The following is an 18,460-nucleotide window of genomic DNA, read 5'->3' as shown; positions in this document are numbered from 1 at the left end:
TTTACCATGTTTGCAATGATGCACATGGGAAATCTGCTCATTCGAACCGACAATCTCCAGGGCATGAATCCATAGATTGGAGGAATTTGTGATGAGTCTTTCAACAATCCAACAACAATCCCCATTGACGCTTTGTATTTGTGTAGGTTGAATGACAAAAGATCCATGCGCACACACACACACACATTTGAGTACACTGAACACACAACACACCTTCAGTTCATGGAAACATTACTACGAACCTGCATCACCTTCCTTTTCTTCTCCCATTCACCATCCAGTCATTTTTCATTTACTCATAGAATTACTCGTTGATGAGACATCGTAGTGACGACAAGATAACGACCATAACGAAAGGACGACATATATCTACGAATCGCGGATATCGAAGCGGAGTTACTGTATATTACAATCTCAAAGAAAGGTAGGCCTGCTTGTAGAACGCAGAACGACTTGGGATTGCTTTTCAGAGTATAACATCTTTCTTCCTCGTATATTGCACCAAGCATCCTACAACAGATGACAGCAAGCATCAAAATGTGGTGTAAGAATACCCTGTACCTCTTCTTCCTCCCTCTCATATGTGCAATACAACGACCTATCTTACCATATCATCCTGATCGAGCCCTTCTTCCCCTTATGCCCCATTTCGACCCTTCTGAATTCAGAAGTGAGGCTTACAGCAATGATAAAAGAGGCGATATCGGAAGAAGGATGTATTCACAAGATGAGATTACATCATGGACTGGTATGGAAAAAGATAAAAGGCAATTGAAGTGGGAAAGACAAATCTCGTATGAGGGTAAAACGTTTTTTGATGGGTGAGCTAGGGATTCCCCCCTTCGTTGCACTCTGACCAGTCATGGTAGAGCACTTTTGACCACAATACCTCGCTGACATCAATGAGCGATCGCTACTGATGAGCATAGATGGGACTTCTTCACTCAGCCCGGTGAGCAGGATAATTATCTTCTTCAGTGAACGGATGACATCACTTATGTCAAATAAAAAAGATCCAACGCTTGGTCGTGAGTGAATCGACTGGACTGAATGTACAGGAGCTGAATCACTTACGATCGCTGCATAGTGGTAACGTCAGTATGCCTAAGGATGTGGACAGGTCGACTCAATGGGAAGCTTACACACTTTACAGGTATGTCGACAATATGACAGCTTTCGGCAGTGGATTGGCATTCTGGACAGGAGATGGTAAGCCTGGTATTCAGGTGAGTAACATGACCCTCATTGTCATCTCTCACATATCTTACCCTAAAATTGATCGAATTTGGGCAGGTTGACCATTTCAAATCGACACCCGTCGGAACCCCTCAAAACTCGGTGAGGATCAATACGAAAGCAATGTTCGCGGGAGGACTGTTCATTATTGACCTAGCTGTGAGCGCAAGGTACCCAGGCTGATCGGTAGAAACTCGACAGCTGACAAGATAATGAATTATAGCTTATGCCTTGGGGATGTGGTGTCTGGCCAGCGTGTGAGTTTACACTCGCTTGGATCTTGGAGATACGCGGATTGAAACTGTTACTGTAGTCTGGACTTTGGGATATAATGGTGAATGGCCATCTACTGTGTGTTTTCCTCCCTTCATTGGAGTGACGAATGAGCTGATATGGGGGTCAGGGTGAAATAGATATAATAGTGCGCCAATCCAATTTTCAAGGAGACAATATGGCAGCGCTGATGGAACATGGAATTAGGAAGGCATTCAAGCTATGACAAATAAGTAAGCTTTCCCTCCCATGTGATTCAGCGGTACCCACATTGACCGCAATCTTTCTTATCATAGTCGATATACAATGTAGGGAGGCTTTCGGATGCTGTGCATTTATCTCCACAACAGCTGATTGCGGAGTTCACCTTACGATCATAGTCACACTTTGCCAGGATGCGAGATCAACCAGAGTCCTGGCATGTATACAGGCAGCTTAGGTGTAAGCTACAGGAACGGACTGAAAGCAGTATGCAGCTGACTTCGTGTTCGACCGAATCTACAGAATACTGTTTGCGATTCTACTACTGGTAATTCACGAAATGTTCACCCAGTGCGATTCTCAGCTGATACTGTATGAATCTTCAGGTGGCAGTGGTTGTACGATAGTTTCAAGTTCCGATTCTTCTTTCGGTATGCCATTCAACGCGGCCGGTGGTGGAGTCTTCGCTATGTTGTGGACTGGTGATGGCATCAGAATGTGTTAGTTTAATCTCGCGTCCACAGCAGTCCATTCCTTATGCTGGGAGGAGAAATAGACGCTGATTCAATTTCTTCGCAGGGGACTGGAATAGGGCTCAGATACCTTCGGAGTAAAGTTTCAAAGTGTTCTTCGTCAACAGGCACCGGCTGACGTGTGGATCCTACAACAGTATCAAGTCTGATACACCGGATCCAACAACGTGTGAGCTGGGAATTGACTGCCGTGAAACAGTAATGCACCTAGCTGACGGGTTCTCATGAGCAGGGGGCACGTCAAGAGCAGCTTGGGATGCATCGACCTGCGATCCTGGTAAATACTTCCAAGCTCAGGTCCTGGTCTTGAATATTGATTTATGTGGTGAGGCGTGTGACACAAAAATATCGGCTCCTCAGCTGATGAAAGGCACTATTATAGGTGTCTGGGCTGGAGCATTGTACTCTAGTTAGTCAGCTGACTTTGACTGGGAAGCGACCGCACACTAGCTGATGCTTTGACCAGGCTACCCTTATTGTCCAGGTACATGTGCAGAATATATCTCAGATCCGGTAAGTATATTGTCGGCATTCGAAAGCTATGACTGACTCATCTGATGTCCTACTCGAATGTAATTGCAGAAGAATCTCAATAACACAGTCATGCTACTGAACTATATCAAAGTATATCAACAATCGGGTACCTCACATATCTCCGAACAAGCTCAGAGCAATTCCAACCTTACGGGTGCCGGAGGAAACGCATCTCTGAACGCAAGTGAGATCAATGCAAGCGTCAAAACTACTAAAACATCAACCGATGTTCCCGGGACGACGGGAACTGGAAATGATAGTTCAAAAGCCCAAGTACCTGATTCAGCCCATACAGTATCATGTGTATTCATGCCTTTCATAATTCTTAGCGTTATATTGTCAATCATACTGTAAACTATACAACGTACGCGGAAAATGGAGGGGAAGACAGTTACAACGTTTGAGGTAAAAAGAAGGTTTGTGTGCATGTGAGTGAATCAGAAAGAAGTCGCGGGAATCAGGTCAATCGTGGAAAAGTTAGACGAGAGCTTTTTCCATTCATATGAGATTTACAGATGTTAGGAATACCTAATTACATCACCACGAAAAGACATGTACCGACAGGATCAAAAGTAGAATATGCAATAACAACAATAAGACTCTTCGTGCTCATCGAAACTCTGGATAAATGGCAATCGATGTATGGTGAGGTGTGAAGATTGCAATCATATGTGATTTTTACTAGTGAATCTTGCCATCACCACCGGTACAATTCCTAGGAGCATTATGCGAACATTTGACGTGAACGATCACTGTTTTATCGAGCATGGGCATCAGCGTCCACCGTGTGCTCACTCGCGAAGCATGTTCGCGTGAAACGGAGTATACGCACAGTGACAATCATCACATTGTAGACCTGCTCTACCACCCATTCTTTTTGAACAAACAGCGCACTTGCTTTGAGAAGGAGTGGAATCGTTTTTGCTTGGTGAAGTTGAAGTTGAAGAAGACGAAGATGTTAATGATTTAGGTAAGAAAGCGAACGCGAACGTTGAAGTAACTATCGAGGCTATCAGCATCAACAACATTGGTGTAATATTGACGGCCATCAAATATATTATAGCATACAACTCACAGTTTGAGGAAAGGGCTTTTTTACCATTGATCAGAGGGACATTATCTCTTTCGACCAAGGTAAATCTGTGAGTCGCCAGTGACTTTGCTTTTGCCCTCGTTGTCACGTCACATGATTTCGATTCAGGATTTGATGACGTCTCCGTTGGCAGAGGAAGCTGCTGATCTTTTCGCATGAGAGGACTGGGAGCTGGGCCAGGAAGACTCGTTTCATTCGTGCTCGGTGGAACAAAGTTATCCGGGGTTTTGACTGGCGAGGATAGCGTATCGGATTCGAATCGAGGCTCACTTCCATCTTCAGTGCTTGGGATAGGTGCAACTGCCGTGTCTGTCCCCCTGATAGTCATTTTTGAACCTACGTCATCTTCTAGAGGTGGACTAGCAGCTCTTAATACCGAGGCAGTCATAACTCGCTCATCACCAGAATTAAGGAAACTTGAGTATTCCTGATCCCGATCATCTGTTGAACCGAACGAAGATCCACTGTCTGAAGGTTGAAGTAATGGTTCATGACCTATACAATATCGCAAACCAAATGATGATCAGCTGTTTACTGATTCTCATAAAGCAAGTATTGAGACGAAAAATTCCAAGAGGATCAGAAGTGGATTTACCTTTTATATCAGTACTGGCAGTTCTGAAAGTCATTATGCTATTTTTCAAATCACCAAAACCTAAATCATTCCATCTTGCAGTTCTCCATTTTTCATCATCATCATCATCGTCATCAGTTTCAGATACTGCAGTATGACGTGAAGTAGAGGTAAAGTCAGAATTTGATAATGTACTTGGTCCATTACCATTTATATCTAAATGAATTTCTGCTAATTTCCTCAAAACCTCTTCTTCATCTTTTCTTTCTTTCTCTTGTTCATGTTCATTTTCGTCCGAAGACGTTATGTCGCCTCCATCAAATATTGGCATAGCCCTCTTCCCACCTCTATGAACCAATCTTATAGATCCGACATGTTCAGAAGATGGATCATCTAATCTTGATAGTACTTCCAATTCAATATCTCTCAATGCGATTAACACTTCTGACATCTTAGGTCTCGCTAAAGGGTCTTCTTGAGTGCATGATAATGCCAAGGAAATCAGAGCTTGCGGACATCCTGGAGATGCTCGACGTTGAATCTCAGATGTATCAGGAACGAAATGAGGTGCTTGGCGCTAGAACCAGAGTATCACAAGCATCGTCAATATAGAAGGTTTGACTCAACATGATCACACTTTCCTGTTAGGGAGAGTGAGAATGAAGAGCTACGCTGCAGACTAGACTCACAGTGTATGTCTTCGAGTCAACTAGCTTTCTAGACATGATCTCGATAAAGATGATACCCAAACTAAACACATCTGTCGGCAAATCGAATTCCAAACCATTGATAATTTCCGGACTCATGTATCCCTATTTTTACACAATAAGAGCAGTTGAATTATGACCACCTTGCTGAGAATTCGATTGAAACATAGACTCACGTCAGTTCCACAATATGTCATTCTTCTCATTTCTTCCGCATTGCGAGATGCGATACGAGCGAATCCAAAATCTGTGACTTTGACTCTTTCGTTTGAGGTGATCAGCAGATTCTCTCCTTTCAGATCACGGTGAATGCACTAAGTCGCAGGAATATCAGCCGGTTCCATGGTAGCCCTTTTGATATTGCTTGGCGGTGGACAATATCGAAAGAGGTGCAAGAGGGAGACGGACTACTCACTTGCCTAGCATGAAGATAAGCTACGGCTCTGGCAACATCGGTCGCGAACGATAATCTCAATCTCCAAGGAAAAGGATGGGGCGATAAGATATATTGGCGCAAGTTTCCCCGAGGTACGAATTCAGATATGATGCTAATTGCAGAGTATGGAAAAAGTATGTCAGCTCTAGATCTTATGTATCCAGTAAGCCATCCTTCACAAACTGGCAGAATTTGCTTCCAAGGTCTCACAAGAGCAACTCACAATACTCTCCCGTCATCTCCTGGCGCTTTCGATAATCCGAGAAACAGTACTATGTTAGGATGTCTACATTCTCTCATTATACGCCATTCTCTTTCGAAGTACTTGTGCACCTATTGATGATCTCACGGACGTCAGCGCCATCATATGTATCATCAGTATATTTATTCATAGCGGACGAAGTATGGACAAAGGGCAGAAAAAGCAATCACTCACATCATATTCAGTAGACGGTAAGACCTCCTTAATTGCGATATTTATTCCTAAATATGATCCTGTAGACGTCACTGTCAGCCAAAGAGCAATGTATTTTCGGTATCAAGTCACCTTTGTAGACTGATCCGAAAGATCCAGCTCCGAGCCTTGGACCCCACTGAATGTCTTCGTACTACTCCGATGGTTCAGCTAGTCACTCAATGATGTTTCGCAGAGGTAACTTACAGGGATGATATCAAAATCCATATTTTGCTTTTCGCAGCCCCGTCAACCTTTGTGTCTGATGTTCGTAGTCTTCAACTTCTTATCTTGGCAAGTCTGAATTGTATCAAAATCGACTTTATCGACTGTAAGAGATGGAAGATGCATGCTCAATCAAATCTGGGTCCAGAGATGATGTCGATGTTAATCCAGCACATCACTCGCCATTCGCGTATCAAATGAAACAAAGTAGTCGTTGTGGGGCACACAAGTGGACTGCAGGGCTGATGTGTTTCACATTTGAATCGAGGATCAAAAAGCTAAATTACCTTTCTCCTGGCGTTGGGGTCCCAGGTAAGCTGTGTGAACCGAAAGATTTTCCTGGTTGTATCTCTACATTCTGAATGAGTAGGGAGACGATAGTGGCGCTGATCTGTCATTTGTACCAAAGGCGGCCATATTTCATCTGACTGTTGGATATATAGCTAGGACGAGTAGATACATCGCACGGACCGAATCGGTTGATGTCATCTGAGGATGTAGTTTCATTGGTCAAGCAAGGTCGAAGCGATAGAACGTTGGATCCTGTAGGCTGTAGTATGAGATAATAGAGGAGTAACTTATGTATGCTTAATAAGAGAGATTACAAGAAACAATGTTCGATGCTCGACTGAATTCGTCTTTCGGGGGTCGGTGCGGTTAGATGTTTATCCGAGATGTCCACGCTTCTCTTAGTGTCTGTTTTTCGAGCGCGATTTCCTCTGAAATCTTTCTTTTCCTTTCCTTTTTCCAAGTAGCCAAATCGACACGAGTGGATCAGAGACAAAATTCACGGCTTCTCAACAGCAGAAGTCCGGTGTGTCTTGTGACGTGTATGTATTTGATAGAATCGACGAGTGACCGATGTTCCTCATCGACGGCTATACGAAGAATTTGGGTCCACAGCTCTCAAAAAGGAGCGCACTCTCGTCGTGGATCCTGTGCTGTACGAGTTAAGGAGAGGAATCGAGTTGAAATATGGGTAAATAGGCTTAAAGTGATCAGATCAGGTCACTGACGGTCCAGTAGTCACGTAAGTGCGAGCTATGGAAGCGCTCTACCCCCTTTTGGAAAGAGTGATTTCTAGTAGACAACAGAAATGATTTTTAGTACCACGAGTCCAAAATCTCGAATGGAAGAACATGTAGGAACTTGTAGTAAGCTTAATCGAATCTTGATACGAAACGAGCTGGTGATCCTTTTACACCTTGGGAGATAGAACGAGAAGCGTTCCGGTCTCACAACTACTTACACTCTGCGAGGTGCAGATGCATTCCAAGGTGATTATGGCTATCTCACTTTTGCAGGTTTGCATTTCAGGATTTCCGAACGATGATGATGATGACACTAGAATCGACTTTACATGACCACTTTAATACCTGGTAAGAAGTCATGAATCCGATGTGTGACGTAAAGCCTTCATCATCGAAATCTCTTTATTGCTCTAACCTGGAGTAACAGTGTGGGTTTTCTCGGTCTACTTTCGTCTTTGTCTCCTCAATCCTCCATTGGTAACTTCCGCTTTGCCTCCAGCTGGAAGAACTACTATTCGTCGTCTGTTCCCAGAAGATGCGCTAGTGCTTGGCATCCTAGGCTGAGTGATTGGAGGAGCAGTCTCCGATCGAGTGTCTGTGGGAGGAGCAATCGAGGAAGTGATCGATTGATTATCTGTGGTATCGACAGACGACGGCGAGTGTGCTGCACAACGAGGATGTAACATATCGTAGTTAGGAGGATCGTCTTCTGGTATTTCAACCGAGGTCTGCAAGCGGTGTGGACCCGTCAAAGCGGAATCCAATTGGTGACGGTGCAAGTCTGTGGTAATTGTCCCCCAGTGGGCGGGATCTGGGTGTTCCTTTAAATGGGAGAAGCCATTTAGTCGAATAGTAGCTTCGACATCTACATCTATTTCTTTCGATCCACCAAAGAGAGCTTTCATCTCTTCTTTAGGTTCCTCGTTTGATTCATCGAATAGCTTGCTTTTCTCGGTGTCGAAGTGCAGTGTTAAATTGTTCTCAGGAGATTGAGAATTCGCTTTCCACTCGTATCCTTCAAGACAATCGAATTCTCCCAAATCATTATTTGGATTTCTATGACTTGTGACGCACAGTGAATCATCATCTGATTGTCCAGAACGATCTCCCTCATATCCTTCGTGATACGCTTTTTTCACCCATCCCTTTTTGGCTGGTGGAACCAGGTTGAATGTGATTCCGGTAAACTTACTAATGGTATCTTAACGAATAGCTTGGGCCCTCTTATCCCATGCTTCTCGGCATAGATGATCCGAGAAAGTACCTGCTTGATCAATTGTCATATATACATCGTGTATCTCGTCATTCAAATTTACGTTCTCAAATTCCCTCGTCAATGATCTCAGAATAGAAGGTATAAGGTCATATTTCCTTTTGACTTGAAAAGAAGCTACATTCAAGAACCTTTCAGTCACGTTCATTCCCCTTCCGAAAAAGGCCCCTTGTGGCTGAGTGAAGTCTGGATCATTAGTAGGAGAGCCAATTATAAGTTGATGATCATCAAATATAGGGTGTGTAGAGAAAGGATTTGTGCCGGTCTTGTCATCGATAAAGGATAATTGACCACTTGCAGAGATCGATAGGCCCAAAGATCGGGGAGAAGGGCGCAGGGGAATGTTAACGCTTGATGGCGTCGCGGTAAGAGAAGGCAAATAGGCGGTATGCGAGGCTTGATATGTCCCCAAAGATGCGGGATCATCATTGAGGTTGAATCGTTGCGACATGACGATGTAGCTGACATAAGCGTATCAGACGATGAACAGGCATTGAGCATGACTGTATATGGCTTCAACATGATTAGAGCCTTTATATGCCTGCTCACCCAACCATCGATATGTCTAGAATTACGAAAAAGAAGAAAAGGAGGTTTACTTTCTCACCTTTCACGTCGGGAAGGACTTCGATTTCTCGGCCGGCTGGATGACAGTACTCGTATTGTACCGTGGCTAATATTTAGATACTACAGTACTGTATATCCATTATCATATTTATTCAAATCCATATTACCTCCTATCTACTACCCTTTCCCACAAAAAAGTTCCCGATCGATTCATACTATTACACAATCGCAGAAAGTCCGAAATCGATCCTTTCACAAGGGCAATCACGCAAATGTCTTCCAATCGAAATTCTTCTCCCAAGCATAAGCTGCTTGATAGATAGTACCTTCCGCGTAAGCTTTACTGACAATCTGCATTCCTACTGGTAGTTGAGTCTTGTCGTCTACTCGACTAGGTAAGAAGGCGATTGGTAGACTGAGTGCTGGGAGACCAGTCTGAAGTAGATACAGCATAACATAGCTCGATCAGTACACGTATACTTGGCTGTGGAGAGAAATGTAAAACGGTGTCTTACCAAATTGAAAGCGCTCGTATTCAAGCTGACTCCAGCTGCGTTTTCCATCAAAGTTCGTATACTTGCATCTTGCGGTGGAAGCTTGGTAGGCAGCATCGGTAAAGTTGGTGTTATGAGCACATCGTAGTTGTCCAATGCTGAATTATACGAATCTCGCAATTTGCGAACGAGATTGGTCGCTTTTCCCATCAACTACATTATCGACCAACTCAATATCAACTGGTATCTATATATTGTATCTATACCAATGTATTGAAGATTAGTTACTCACAGCAGGTGGCATATTTTCCCATCCCCAAACCCCATTAATCAACGTATTCGTCCCTGAACAGAACATCTTATCGATTTTATCGCCAGTTAAAGGTAATAGTTTCTCCGTAAGGTCATTCATGGCTAATCCGCGTCGACCATTCGATTCACCCAGTAACGATTTGGTAGCTCCGAGTCTCCCTATGACCTGTTGTAAAACGATTATCAGCTGCCAGGGAGTAAGAATCAGCGAACAGCGATGGGGAGAACTCACAGCCCATAGATCTGGCGCTAAAATATGATCGGGGATCGAAACCTCTTCTACAACAGCACCTAGCTCTTCAAGCTGTTTAGCTGCTTTGATCACCATATCGCTAACTCTAGAATCAGATAATGGTCTATCAAGTGATTCTTTGATTATCCCAATTTTAAATCCTTTTATACCCTCTTTCGCCATCTGTTTATAGTCCGGCACTTGAGAGGGCGAGGGGCAGCCAGAAGTTGATCTATCATCTATACCATCATATCCTGCTATAGCTTGCAAGAACAACGCATTGTCCAATACGGTCTATCAGATCATCATACATCGGTAAGTCAAAAAGGAATGCTAGTGAAGGAGATTTTTGTCGAAGAGGAGGGATTTAGATCATCACCTACCCTTGTCATGGGACCCACATGATCTAGTATAGGTTCCAATCCCACTACACCAGTATAAGGCACTAAGCCATGAGTAGGTTTCATTCCTACTATGCCATTAACCGAACTTGGTATTCTGATACTACCACCTTGACATCCCCCAATACCCAAATCAACTTCTCCTCTGCCAACTAAAACGCCTGTGCCGGAAGATGATCCACCAGCAGAAAACCCTTCAGCGTATATATTGGATATGGGACCTGGACATAAAAGATCAACTGGATTCTCATACTCCTTGCAGCTCCCACAGGAACGTCCAAAGACAAGACCGTGTGTATAATAAAGATAAGTAGCTACATGGGTAGGAAAGGTCTTACTCACCAGTATTGGCAGAACAACTAACTCCCCATAAACTCAAATTCTCACATACTGCCTTACCAGTAATGACACCTCCCGCTTCTAATATACGGGTAACTATGGTAGCATCGATATTAGGTGTCCAATCTGTTATGACATCTGTGCCCACTAGACAAGGCACGCCTTTGAGCGCTACTGTATCCTATCTATGAGTTAGCCAGTCATCCACGCTGGGAACAGCCTGATCTGGCAGCTAAATAAGCTGTCACATACTTTCAAGCAAACTGTCTTGCCGCTTAAGAGACCAGTACCATCACTGTTGATGTCTTGTACATCAGCTTTCCACGCCCAAGCGTTATATTTGTTCTCATCTCCTTCAGGTCGATGTACATTCTTTCGAGGAAATCTCTCTTCATCCACGGCAGGGATGTAATCGGGTACATCATCGACTTTATTCCATATTTCCCATATACCAGATAACAAAGACGTGTAATCATCTAAATCTTTTTGAGAAGGTTTAGAAGCTCCAAGCTTTTGTAATGTCGATGTCACGGAGGATTCTGTTATTGGGTTATTTGGAGAGAGAGTAGAAGGTGCAAGTGTTGACGACATCTTTCCGCTTCAAAGTCTAGACAGTATATTCGGGCTAGTGTGTCGAGACCAGATTACCTGAATTCTTTGGAGAGATGCATTTATATATATCATTACATTCACTTCACCATGTTACTTTAAATATAGCACCTCTTATCTTCGGAATGTGATCGGAATATTGGGCATGATATCATCCGGAGAAGACCGAGTGCAAGTGTATATAAAGTCGGAACGACGGGCTGTCCTGCCGATAGTGGCCTTGTTGGCAAGATCACAAAAAGACGGTCTACCCCCCCTAGGCAGTGTTCTCATCCTGGAATGCAAAAGCATGTGTTCGGTCACGACAGGAATTGTGAACTTCATCTGTGTGCATGCAATGCTATATGCGAATACTATGAATGTGAAACTACGGCAATGCGCGGGTATATATTTCTAAGTATCTATAATTCCCAGTGTCGTTTCAACATCTGCCAGGTTGCGAAAGATATACTGTATTGAAAAGATATTCAGCGACTTTTCCTTTGTCCTGTGAAACTCCCATAGAAAACAGTATAGAAACAGATCATTACTCACCTGGTCATAGGTATCACTTTGACATAACCAATACTCAATCCAACGAAGAAACCTCTCCAACCTTTTGCAGAGTAAATACTCTGAATTGCTTCTTTGGAATTTATACCACCTCCACCTAATGCACCTCCGACTTGCATTCTTCTTCTTATCACTTCAAACGGATAACTTGCAGTTTGACTGACTGCTCCTGCTATTGCACCACAAGATAAATCTCTTGCTGTTGGTCTATCTTTGAAATAAGGTACATAATCCGATGCGTGTTTCTTCAATGTTCCATACGTCAAGAATGATACTCCGGCATAAGGAATCATTCCTATTATGGTTATTGAAAAACCTCTGTAAAACGGATATAAAGGAAGCGATCTGACAAATGGTGAAATGTTCTGCTTGCGTGTATGTACAACGTCAGATTCGTGATATATCGACTTGACAGCTTGTAGTATTGAAGTCCGCTCTGATGCCTTGGTCTGAAATGCTAATCGCACTCGAATGAGTTCAAGGGGATAGGTGAATAGAACTGATGTCACACCTTTTTTTGTATTCAGACGAGCAGAGGTCAGACAATCACCTCAACCCTAAAACCAAGACGACGCACCAGATACAGCACCCGCAACAAAGAATCTCTGAGGTGTTCTATAATCTGGAGTCGGTATCAATACCTGTGAAATTGTGAAAGAGTCAGCGGTTCTGTCACATTAGACTCCGGTCATCATGTCGTCCTAAACTCACCCGCTCCATCCAGTCATATAGCATATACTTGATTCCAGCATAAGGGAAGATTCGGAATAGGGTAGCTGAATGTCCTTGAAATAAACCTCGTATACCCGATGTCTTGTAGATAACCCCAGTAGCATGTACCAATCCAAGAGGAGTACCTATATCGGAGGATTAGCACAAAGAAAGAGAAGAGGATAACATTGATTACGCACCTGCATATTTACGGAAATCTGCATTACTCGTTTGAAACAATATCTTCACCCTATCTAGAGGAGCTATTGCCGTTTTCGCCTAAATCGGACGAAGCGTCAGACGGATCAAAGATGTCATGCGGCTTATTTGAGGTTTGGATGACTCACAACACATCCAGCTATACCACCAGCTACACCACTGGTCAAAACTATTCAAATAAACATGTCAATTTGATGATCCTTCGTATTTCATGATGATACCTTGCTACACAGCATCCTCACATACCATAATCCCAAGACGTCCTATCTGATTTTGCACGTGCTCTACTTCTTTTCCAAAACTCTGAGCTTGTCCATCTTTCACTCTCTCTTGCAGGTGGCCATCCTGATTCTTCGAGAGTGGAGTTGGCCACGACTTCAAATGAAGAAGAGGAGGCTCGCTCTTTACCTTTTATCGAAGGTATATTTGATGCACTTCCATTTGATGGTCCCGCGTACATTGACGGTATAGGAATCATATCCAGTCCCCTACGGCGGAGTTCGAGGAGGGGGGAGATGACAGAGATGAAGGGAATATATGATATGTACAACGATTTCTATTTGGGAGTGATGGGCGAGGATGAGATTTTCGATGAATTGAAAGTGTCATGTTTGGTTGATTTTACCCCGTCATTTTCATTAAAGTTTTTGGACCCGCAAAGACCGCCGGATAAAAACCCAATCGTGAATTGCCGAGATTACGTACGGTGCACAGTTCAGAGGTGGTGGACGGAGATCAAAGGGAATGTCCGTTGTTGACAATGTTCAAGACAGCAAAGGTGACAGGTGAAAGGATCAAAAGATGACGATGAGCAGAGGAGATGAAGTGACCAGCACAAACAACCATCAAGGATCTCGTACAGTAATCAAGGCATCAACAGAGATCCTGAAGCACAACTAATCCAGCCACATCTCGCATTCGCAAAGGCAGTCTTTCTGTCTCAATCGCTTTTGAATCAATTACCGAATTGTCCAAATTTCTGGCTCTAGCAATATAACCATGCCCTCACGTTAATACTATAGGCATGTCACGTCCTCTCAACTCTTCCTCCTACCCTCTGCAGAGCATCTCTCAGCGATCGTCTATCTCTGGACCCTCGATGTCATCTCAACCTAATATCGCGGACGATCCACCAAACAGGAGCAGGCTAGGAGTCGGACATGGAAAAGGAAAGAAGAAGAGGGTTAGTGATGCGGATGAAGAAGAGGCTCTTTTAGGGTACAGTGGAATGGATGGCATTGACGAGCGCAATGAGGTGAGGTTTCATCTCGTAAAGTAATACATCAAGCTGATAGCAGAGTAGAATAAACGACCGGAAAACGTAAATATCGGTGGGAAGGGTAAAAATGGATCACGAACGATCCCTCTTCAGTCATCCTGTAAGGCTAGCCAGCTCTTTCCAGCTGTCGATGTAATGGGCCTAATGTTTTGTGTAGCATCAAACAAATCCCCTTTTCCTCCAAATATCGTCCGTAATCAGAAATATAGCGTTGTTACTTTTTTACCTCTGGTATTTTACGAGCAGTTCAAGTTCTTCTTCAATTTCTATTTTCTGGTCGTCGCTTTATCGCAATTTGTTCCTGCTCTCAAAATAGGTAAGTGATGCAGAACCTTGACTTCCAAATGCCTTGTGTTGATATGCTATGATAGGCTATATCGTTACGTATGTTGCTCCGTTGGCATTCGTATTAGCAGTGACAATGGGCAAAGAAGCATATGATGATTATCAACGATATATAAGAGATAGAGAAGCTAATTCTACTCGATATCTTGTTCTCCTACCTCAACCTCCATCACCCTTACATCATTATTCCCCACTACCTGGTGAACCCCCTATATCACCTTCATTACCTCGTCCACAAACAAGGTCAACACCTGCTTCATCTATAAAAGTAGGAGATATGGTCTTGTTAGAAAAGAATCAACGTATTCCCGCAGATATGGTCTTGTTGACTACTAGTGAAGAAGAAGGAACGTGTTTCATCCGGACTGATCAATTGGATGGTGAGACAGATTGGAAATTGAGAGTAGCGATTGGAGAGACCCAACAATTGGGTGAAAAAGGCGTTGGTTCAGCAGAAGGAAGTCTATATGGTCAGTCGTCAACCACGATCCCAGATCGTTATCATAGCTGAGCCCAATCAATATCTTGTTCGTATAGCCGACCCGCCCATTAAAGATATCCATACATTCTACGGTATTTTGACTCTTCGTTCTCTCACTCCAGGACCACAAGAGGTAACTACAATCCCACTTTCGGTCGAAAATGTCTTATGGGCGAATACGGTTCTTGCAGCTGGCTCAGCAGTTGGTTTAGTGACGTACACAGGAAAAGAGACTAGAGCAGTCCTTAATACTAGTGAACCGGAGACTAAGATGGGTACACTGGAGAAAGAAGTCAATAAAATGGCTAAAGTGAGTTCACAATGTACAATCGATTGCGTTGTGAAAACCCCGCTCAACTCGATATATAACGTTGCCTCCAGATCCTATGTACTGTCACTTTCGCTCTGTCAGTGTTCCTAGTCGCCTTGAATGGATTTAGAGGTCAATGGTATATTTACGTATTCCGATTCTTGATCTTGTTTTCATCAATCATCCCTATCAGGTAAGCTGGATCTATGGTATCTTTTCGCCAATTTAGGTGGTACAAGCTTATTTTTACGGCGGTCAGTTTACGAGTGAATCTCGATATGGGTAAAACTGTATATGCCCATCAAATACATAATGATCCTGAAATACCTGAAACTATCGTTCGAACTTCTACTCTACCGGAAGAACTGGGTAGAGTAGAATATCTCTTGAGTGATAAAACTGGTACCCTAACAAGAAATGGTAAGCTCTCGAACACTGCTGAGATCAGTATAGGAGTATAGCTGACATTCCGTTATTTAGAAATGGAGTTAAAGAAATTGCATATGGGCACCCTTGTGTTCGGGTGGGATTCAATGGACGAGGTCGCTCATCTCACATCTCAGGCTCTAAATGAGCAGGACGGTACCAGTGAGTTTTGTGCATCGCGTTCATCCTGCAAGCATGTTGTGGCTGACCAATTCTTAGTGGAACGAAGAAAGAGCTCGATGAGCGCAATACCTGGTCGTGGTAGACGTGATATGTCATCGAGAGTTAGAGATGCGGTAATGGCTCTAGCTACATGTCATAATGTAGGTCCCATGATCATAAATTGTCTAGCGATGCTGACTTTGTCGTAGGTGACGCCTGTAACCAATGATGATGGCTCCGTAACGTATCAAGCTTCCTCGCCAGATGAAGTAGCGATAGTGGAATGGGTTGAATCGGTCGGAGTTCGACTGATACATCGAGATCGAACATCCATGACAGTCTTGTCCACTGCAGGTACCGAGTACATTCACGATGTATTGTACATATTCCCATTCACCTCGGAATCTAAGAGAATGGGAATCATAGTACGCGAACGATCAAGTGGAATAATCACTTTTATTCAAAAAGGTGCTGATACAATAATGGCTAAATTGGTGCAGAAGAATGATTGGCTAGAAGAAGAATGCGGCAATATGGCAAGAGAAGGTTTACGTACTTTAGTACTAGGAAGAAAAAAACTAACAGATTCATCATTTAACGAATTTGATAGAAGATATAAGAAAGCACAATTAGTTTCAGGTGAAGAAAGATCAATTGAACTAGCAAAAGTGGTGACAGAATGTCTGGAAAATGAATTAGAATTATTAGCTTTGACGGGTGTCGAAGATAAATTACAAGAAGATGTCAAATCAACACTCGAATTATTAAGGAATGCAGGGTTGAAAATATGGATGTTGACAGGTGATAAGATTGAGACCGCTACGAATATCGCTATTTCAAGTAAATTGGTTGGAAGAGGTCAATACATACATCAAGCTGCCAAGTGTGAGTTTACAGTGTTTTTCATTTATGGTATCAACATGCTGGTCAAAATGGTAAGAGGATTTCGCTGACGAAGGGTCATTGACGTAGTGACATCGTCTGATCAAGTTAGGGATATGCTGGATTTCCTTAGTGCGAAATTAGATGCTTGTTTAGTCATTGATGGAGAGTCACTCCAGGTGAGAGTTCATTTTTCTCTTTGAACTGTGCTCAAGCAGAATATATCAATGCCAGCTCCACAAGAGGAAAATTAGCTAACCAGCATTCCGCAGCTCTGTCTGGATCGGTTCCGCCCAGAATTTGTTCACCTAGCTACGCAGCTGCCAACTGTTGTAGCTTGCCGATGCTCGCCTACTCAGAAAGCAGATGTTGCAAGGCTGATAAGGGAGTACACAAAGAAGACTGTTTGTTGTATCGGTGATGGTGGAAATGATGTCAGTATGATCCAAGCTGCAGATGTCGGTAAGCTACTCTATTTTGGTCCTGAAAGTTCTGGTTGGATGCTGCCTTCTGACTTTGCTGTGATCCGAAAGGCGTCGGTATAGTAGGAAAAGAAGGAAAACAAGCTTCACTTTCAGCTGATTTCTCAATCAACCAATTCTCATATCTTACCAAGTTACTCTTATGGCACGGACGCAATTCATATAAACGATCTGCGAAATTAAGTCAATTTGTCATTCATAGAGGATTAATCATAGCTGTCATTCAAGCTGTTTTCAGTAGTATCTTCTTTTTCGCTCGTAAGTGATTGCCGAGTACGTAGATGAAGGCTATATGGGCTGATCCCATGAACCATCCTACAGCCATTGCGCTTTATCAAGGATGGCTGCAGGTCGGTTATGCCACCTTATATACTATGGCCCCTGTATTTTCCTTGGTCTTGGACAAAGATGTCAATGAGGACTTAGCATTACTGTATCCTGAGCTATACAAGGATCTCACAAAGGTGAGTCAGCTTAGTGGTCCAGTTCAGTCCCGGAACTTCAACTGACAAGGGGAGACTAAAGGGTCGATCATTATCGTACAAAACGTTTTTCACTTGGTTGCTCATTTCAGTATATCAAGGAGGGATTATCATGCTTCTGTCTTTGCTCTTATTCGAATCTGAATTCCTGCATATAGTGGCTATATCATTCTCTGCTCTGGTAATCAACGAATTGATAATGGTAGCGTTGGAAGTAACGACTTGGCATACGTATATGATCTTGAGTGAATTAGGCACTGCAGTCCTATACTTCGGTAGTATGGCTGTTTTACCTGCTTACTTTGGTAAGTCCCACTCCTCCACTCTGCATTTGAGTATATGTAATCAATGGGAAGAAGAGCTGATCTTTGAACGGTACACTGCTTGTCGTAGATCTTTCATTCGTGCTATCAAAGCAGTTCGCTTATAAAGTAGCTATCATCGTAGCATTCTCTTCATTCCCGTTATACGTCATCAAAGCTGTTCACAGGAGGTTCAATCCTGCCGATTATGCTAAAGTGTCAGGTATATAGACATGCATGCGAGTCTTGGTGGTTTCATGAGTGATCTCGTCTGAGTCTGAGGACATGTAGCTCGAACGTCTC

The 18,460-nt window shown here is 43.2% G+C and overlaps 6 protein-coding genes across 6 annotated transcripts; 2 read left to right on the top strand and 4 right to left on the bottom strand.

The window, feature by feature from the left end:
* Positions 1-537: 537 nt before the first annotated feature.
* Positions 538-3,131, top strand: IL334_000312 (uncharacterized protein; the record flags this gene model as incomplete). Its single annotated transcript, XM_062932096.1, has 19 exons — positions 538-821; positions 930-952; positions 1,014-1,028; positions 1,088-1,094; positions 1,154-1,226; positions 1,294-1,395; positions 1,460-1,493; positions 1,550-1,587; positions 1,640-1,657; positions 1,717-1,742; positions 1,890-1,950; positions 2,014-2,038; positions 2,097-2,210; positions 2,290-2,320; positions 2,381-2,412; positions 2,476-2,568; positions 2,626-2,652; positions 2,710-2,756; positions 2,826-3,131. The coding sequence occupies 19 exons, from the start codon at positions 538-540 to the stop codon at positions 3,129-3,131; spliced, it is 1,356 nt and encodes a 451-aa protein (XP_062788147.1).
* A 327-nt stretch (positions 3,132-3,458) lies between these two features.
* On the bottom strand, positions 3,459-6,269 carry IL334_000311 (uncharacterized protein; the record flags this gene model as incomplete). The annotated part of the gene is made up of 11 exons (XM_062932095.1): positions 3,459-3,529; positions 3,610-3,777; positions 3,853-4,365; positions 4,466-5,021; positions 5,134-5,256; positions 5,328-5,465; positions 5,567-5,699; positions 5,811-5,920; positions 6,024-6,082; positions 6,135-6,195; positions 6,249-6,269. 11 exons carry the CDS (start codon positions 6,267-6,269, stop codon positions 3,459-3,461), a joined length of 1,953 nt encoding a protein of 650 aa, XP_062788146.1.
* Positions 6,270-7,740: 1,471 nt separating this feature from the next.
* On the bottom strand, positions 7,741-9,021 carry IL334_000310 (uncharacterized protein; the record flags this gene model as incomplete). Its single annotated transcript, XM_062932094.1, has 2 exons — positions 7,741-8,498; positions 8,562-9,021. 2 exons carry the CDS (start codon positions 9,019-9,021, stop codon positions 7,741-7,743), a joined length of 1,218 nt encoding a protein of 405 aa, XP_062788145.1.
* Positions 9,022-9,401: 380 nt separating this feature from the next.
* Positions 9,402-11,506, bottom strand: IL334_000309 (uncharacterized protein; the record flags this gene model as incomplete). The annotated part of the gene is made up of 7 exons (XM_062932093.1): positions 9,402-9,572; positions 9,653-9,844; positions 9,924-10,109; positions 10,176-10,469; positions 10,559-10,797; positions 10,919-11,096; positions 11,168-11,506. The coding sequence occupies 7 exons, from the start codon at positions 11,504-11,506 to the stop codon at positions 9,402-9,404; spliced, it is 1,599 nt and encodes a 532-aa protein (XP_062788144.1).
* Positions 11,507-11,925: 419 nt separating this feature from the next.
* On the bottom strand, positions 11,926-13,484 carry IL334_000308 (uncharacterized protein; the record flags this gene model as incomplete). Its single annotated transcript, XM_062932092.1, has 7 exons — positions 11,926-11,974; positions 12,059-12,587; positions 12,654-12,717; positions 12,788-12,933; positions 12,988-13,066; positions 13,135-13,175; positions 13,253-13,484. 7 exons carry the CDS (start codon positions 13,482-13,484, stop codon positions 11,926-11,928), a joined length of 1,140 nt encoding a protein of 379 aa, XP_062788143.1.
* Positions 13,485-14,030: 546 nt separating this feature from the next.
* IL334_000307 (uncharacterized protein) lies at positions 14,031-18,388 on the top strand (the record flags this gene model as incomplete). Its single annotated transcript, XM_062932091.1, has 16 exons — positions 14,031-14,261; positions 14,310-14,385; positions 14,443-14,601; positions 14,657-15,100; positions 15,168-15,421; positions 15,493-15,614; positions 15,681-15,841; positions 15,902-16,009; positions 16,067-16,170; positions 16,219-16,894; positions 16,982-17,070; positions 17,164-17,353; positions 17,425-17,631; positions 17,695-17,837; positions 17,899-18,160; positions 18,249-18,388. 16 exons carry the CDS (start codon positions 14,031-14,033, stop codon positions 18,386-18,388), a joined length of 3,366 nt encoding a protein of 1,121 aa, XP_062788142.1.
* Between the last annotated feature and the right edge of the window lie 72 nt (positions 18,389-18,460).

Source organism: Kwoniella shivajii, chromosome 1 (assembly GCF_035658355.1).
Source record: "Kwoniella shivajii chromosome 1, complete sequence".
Lineage (NCBI taxonomy): Eukaryota > Fungi > Basidiomycota > Tremellomycetes > Tremellales > Cryptococcaceae > Kwoniella > Kwoniella shivajii.
This window is presented reverse-complemented; position numbering and strand designations above follow the sequence as displayed.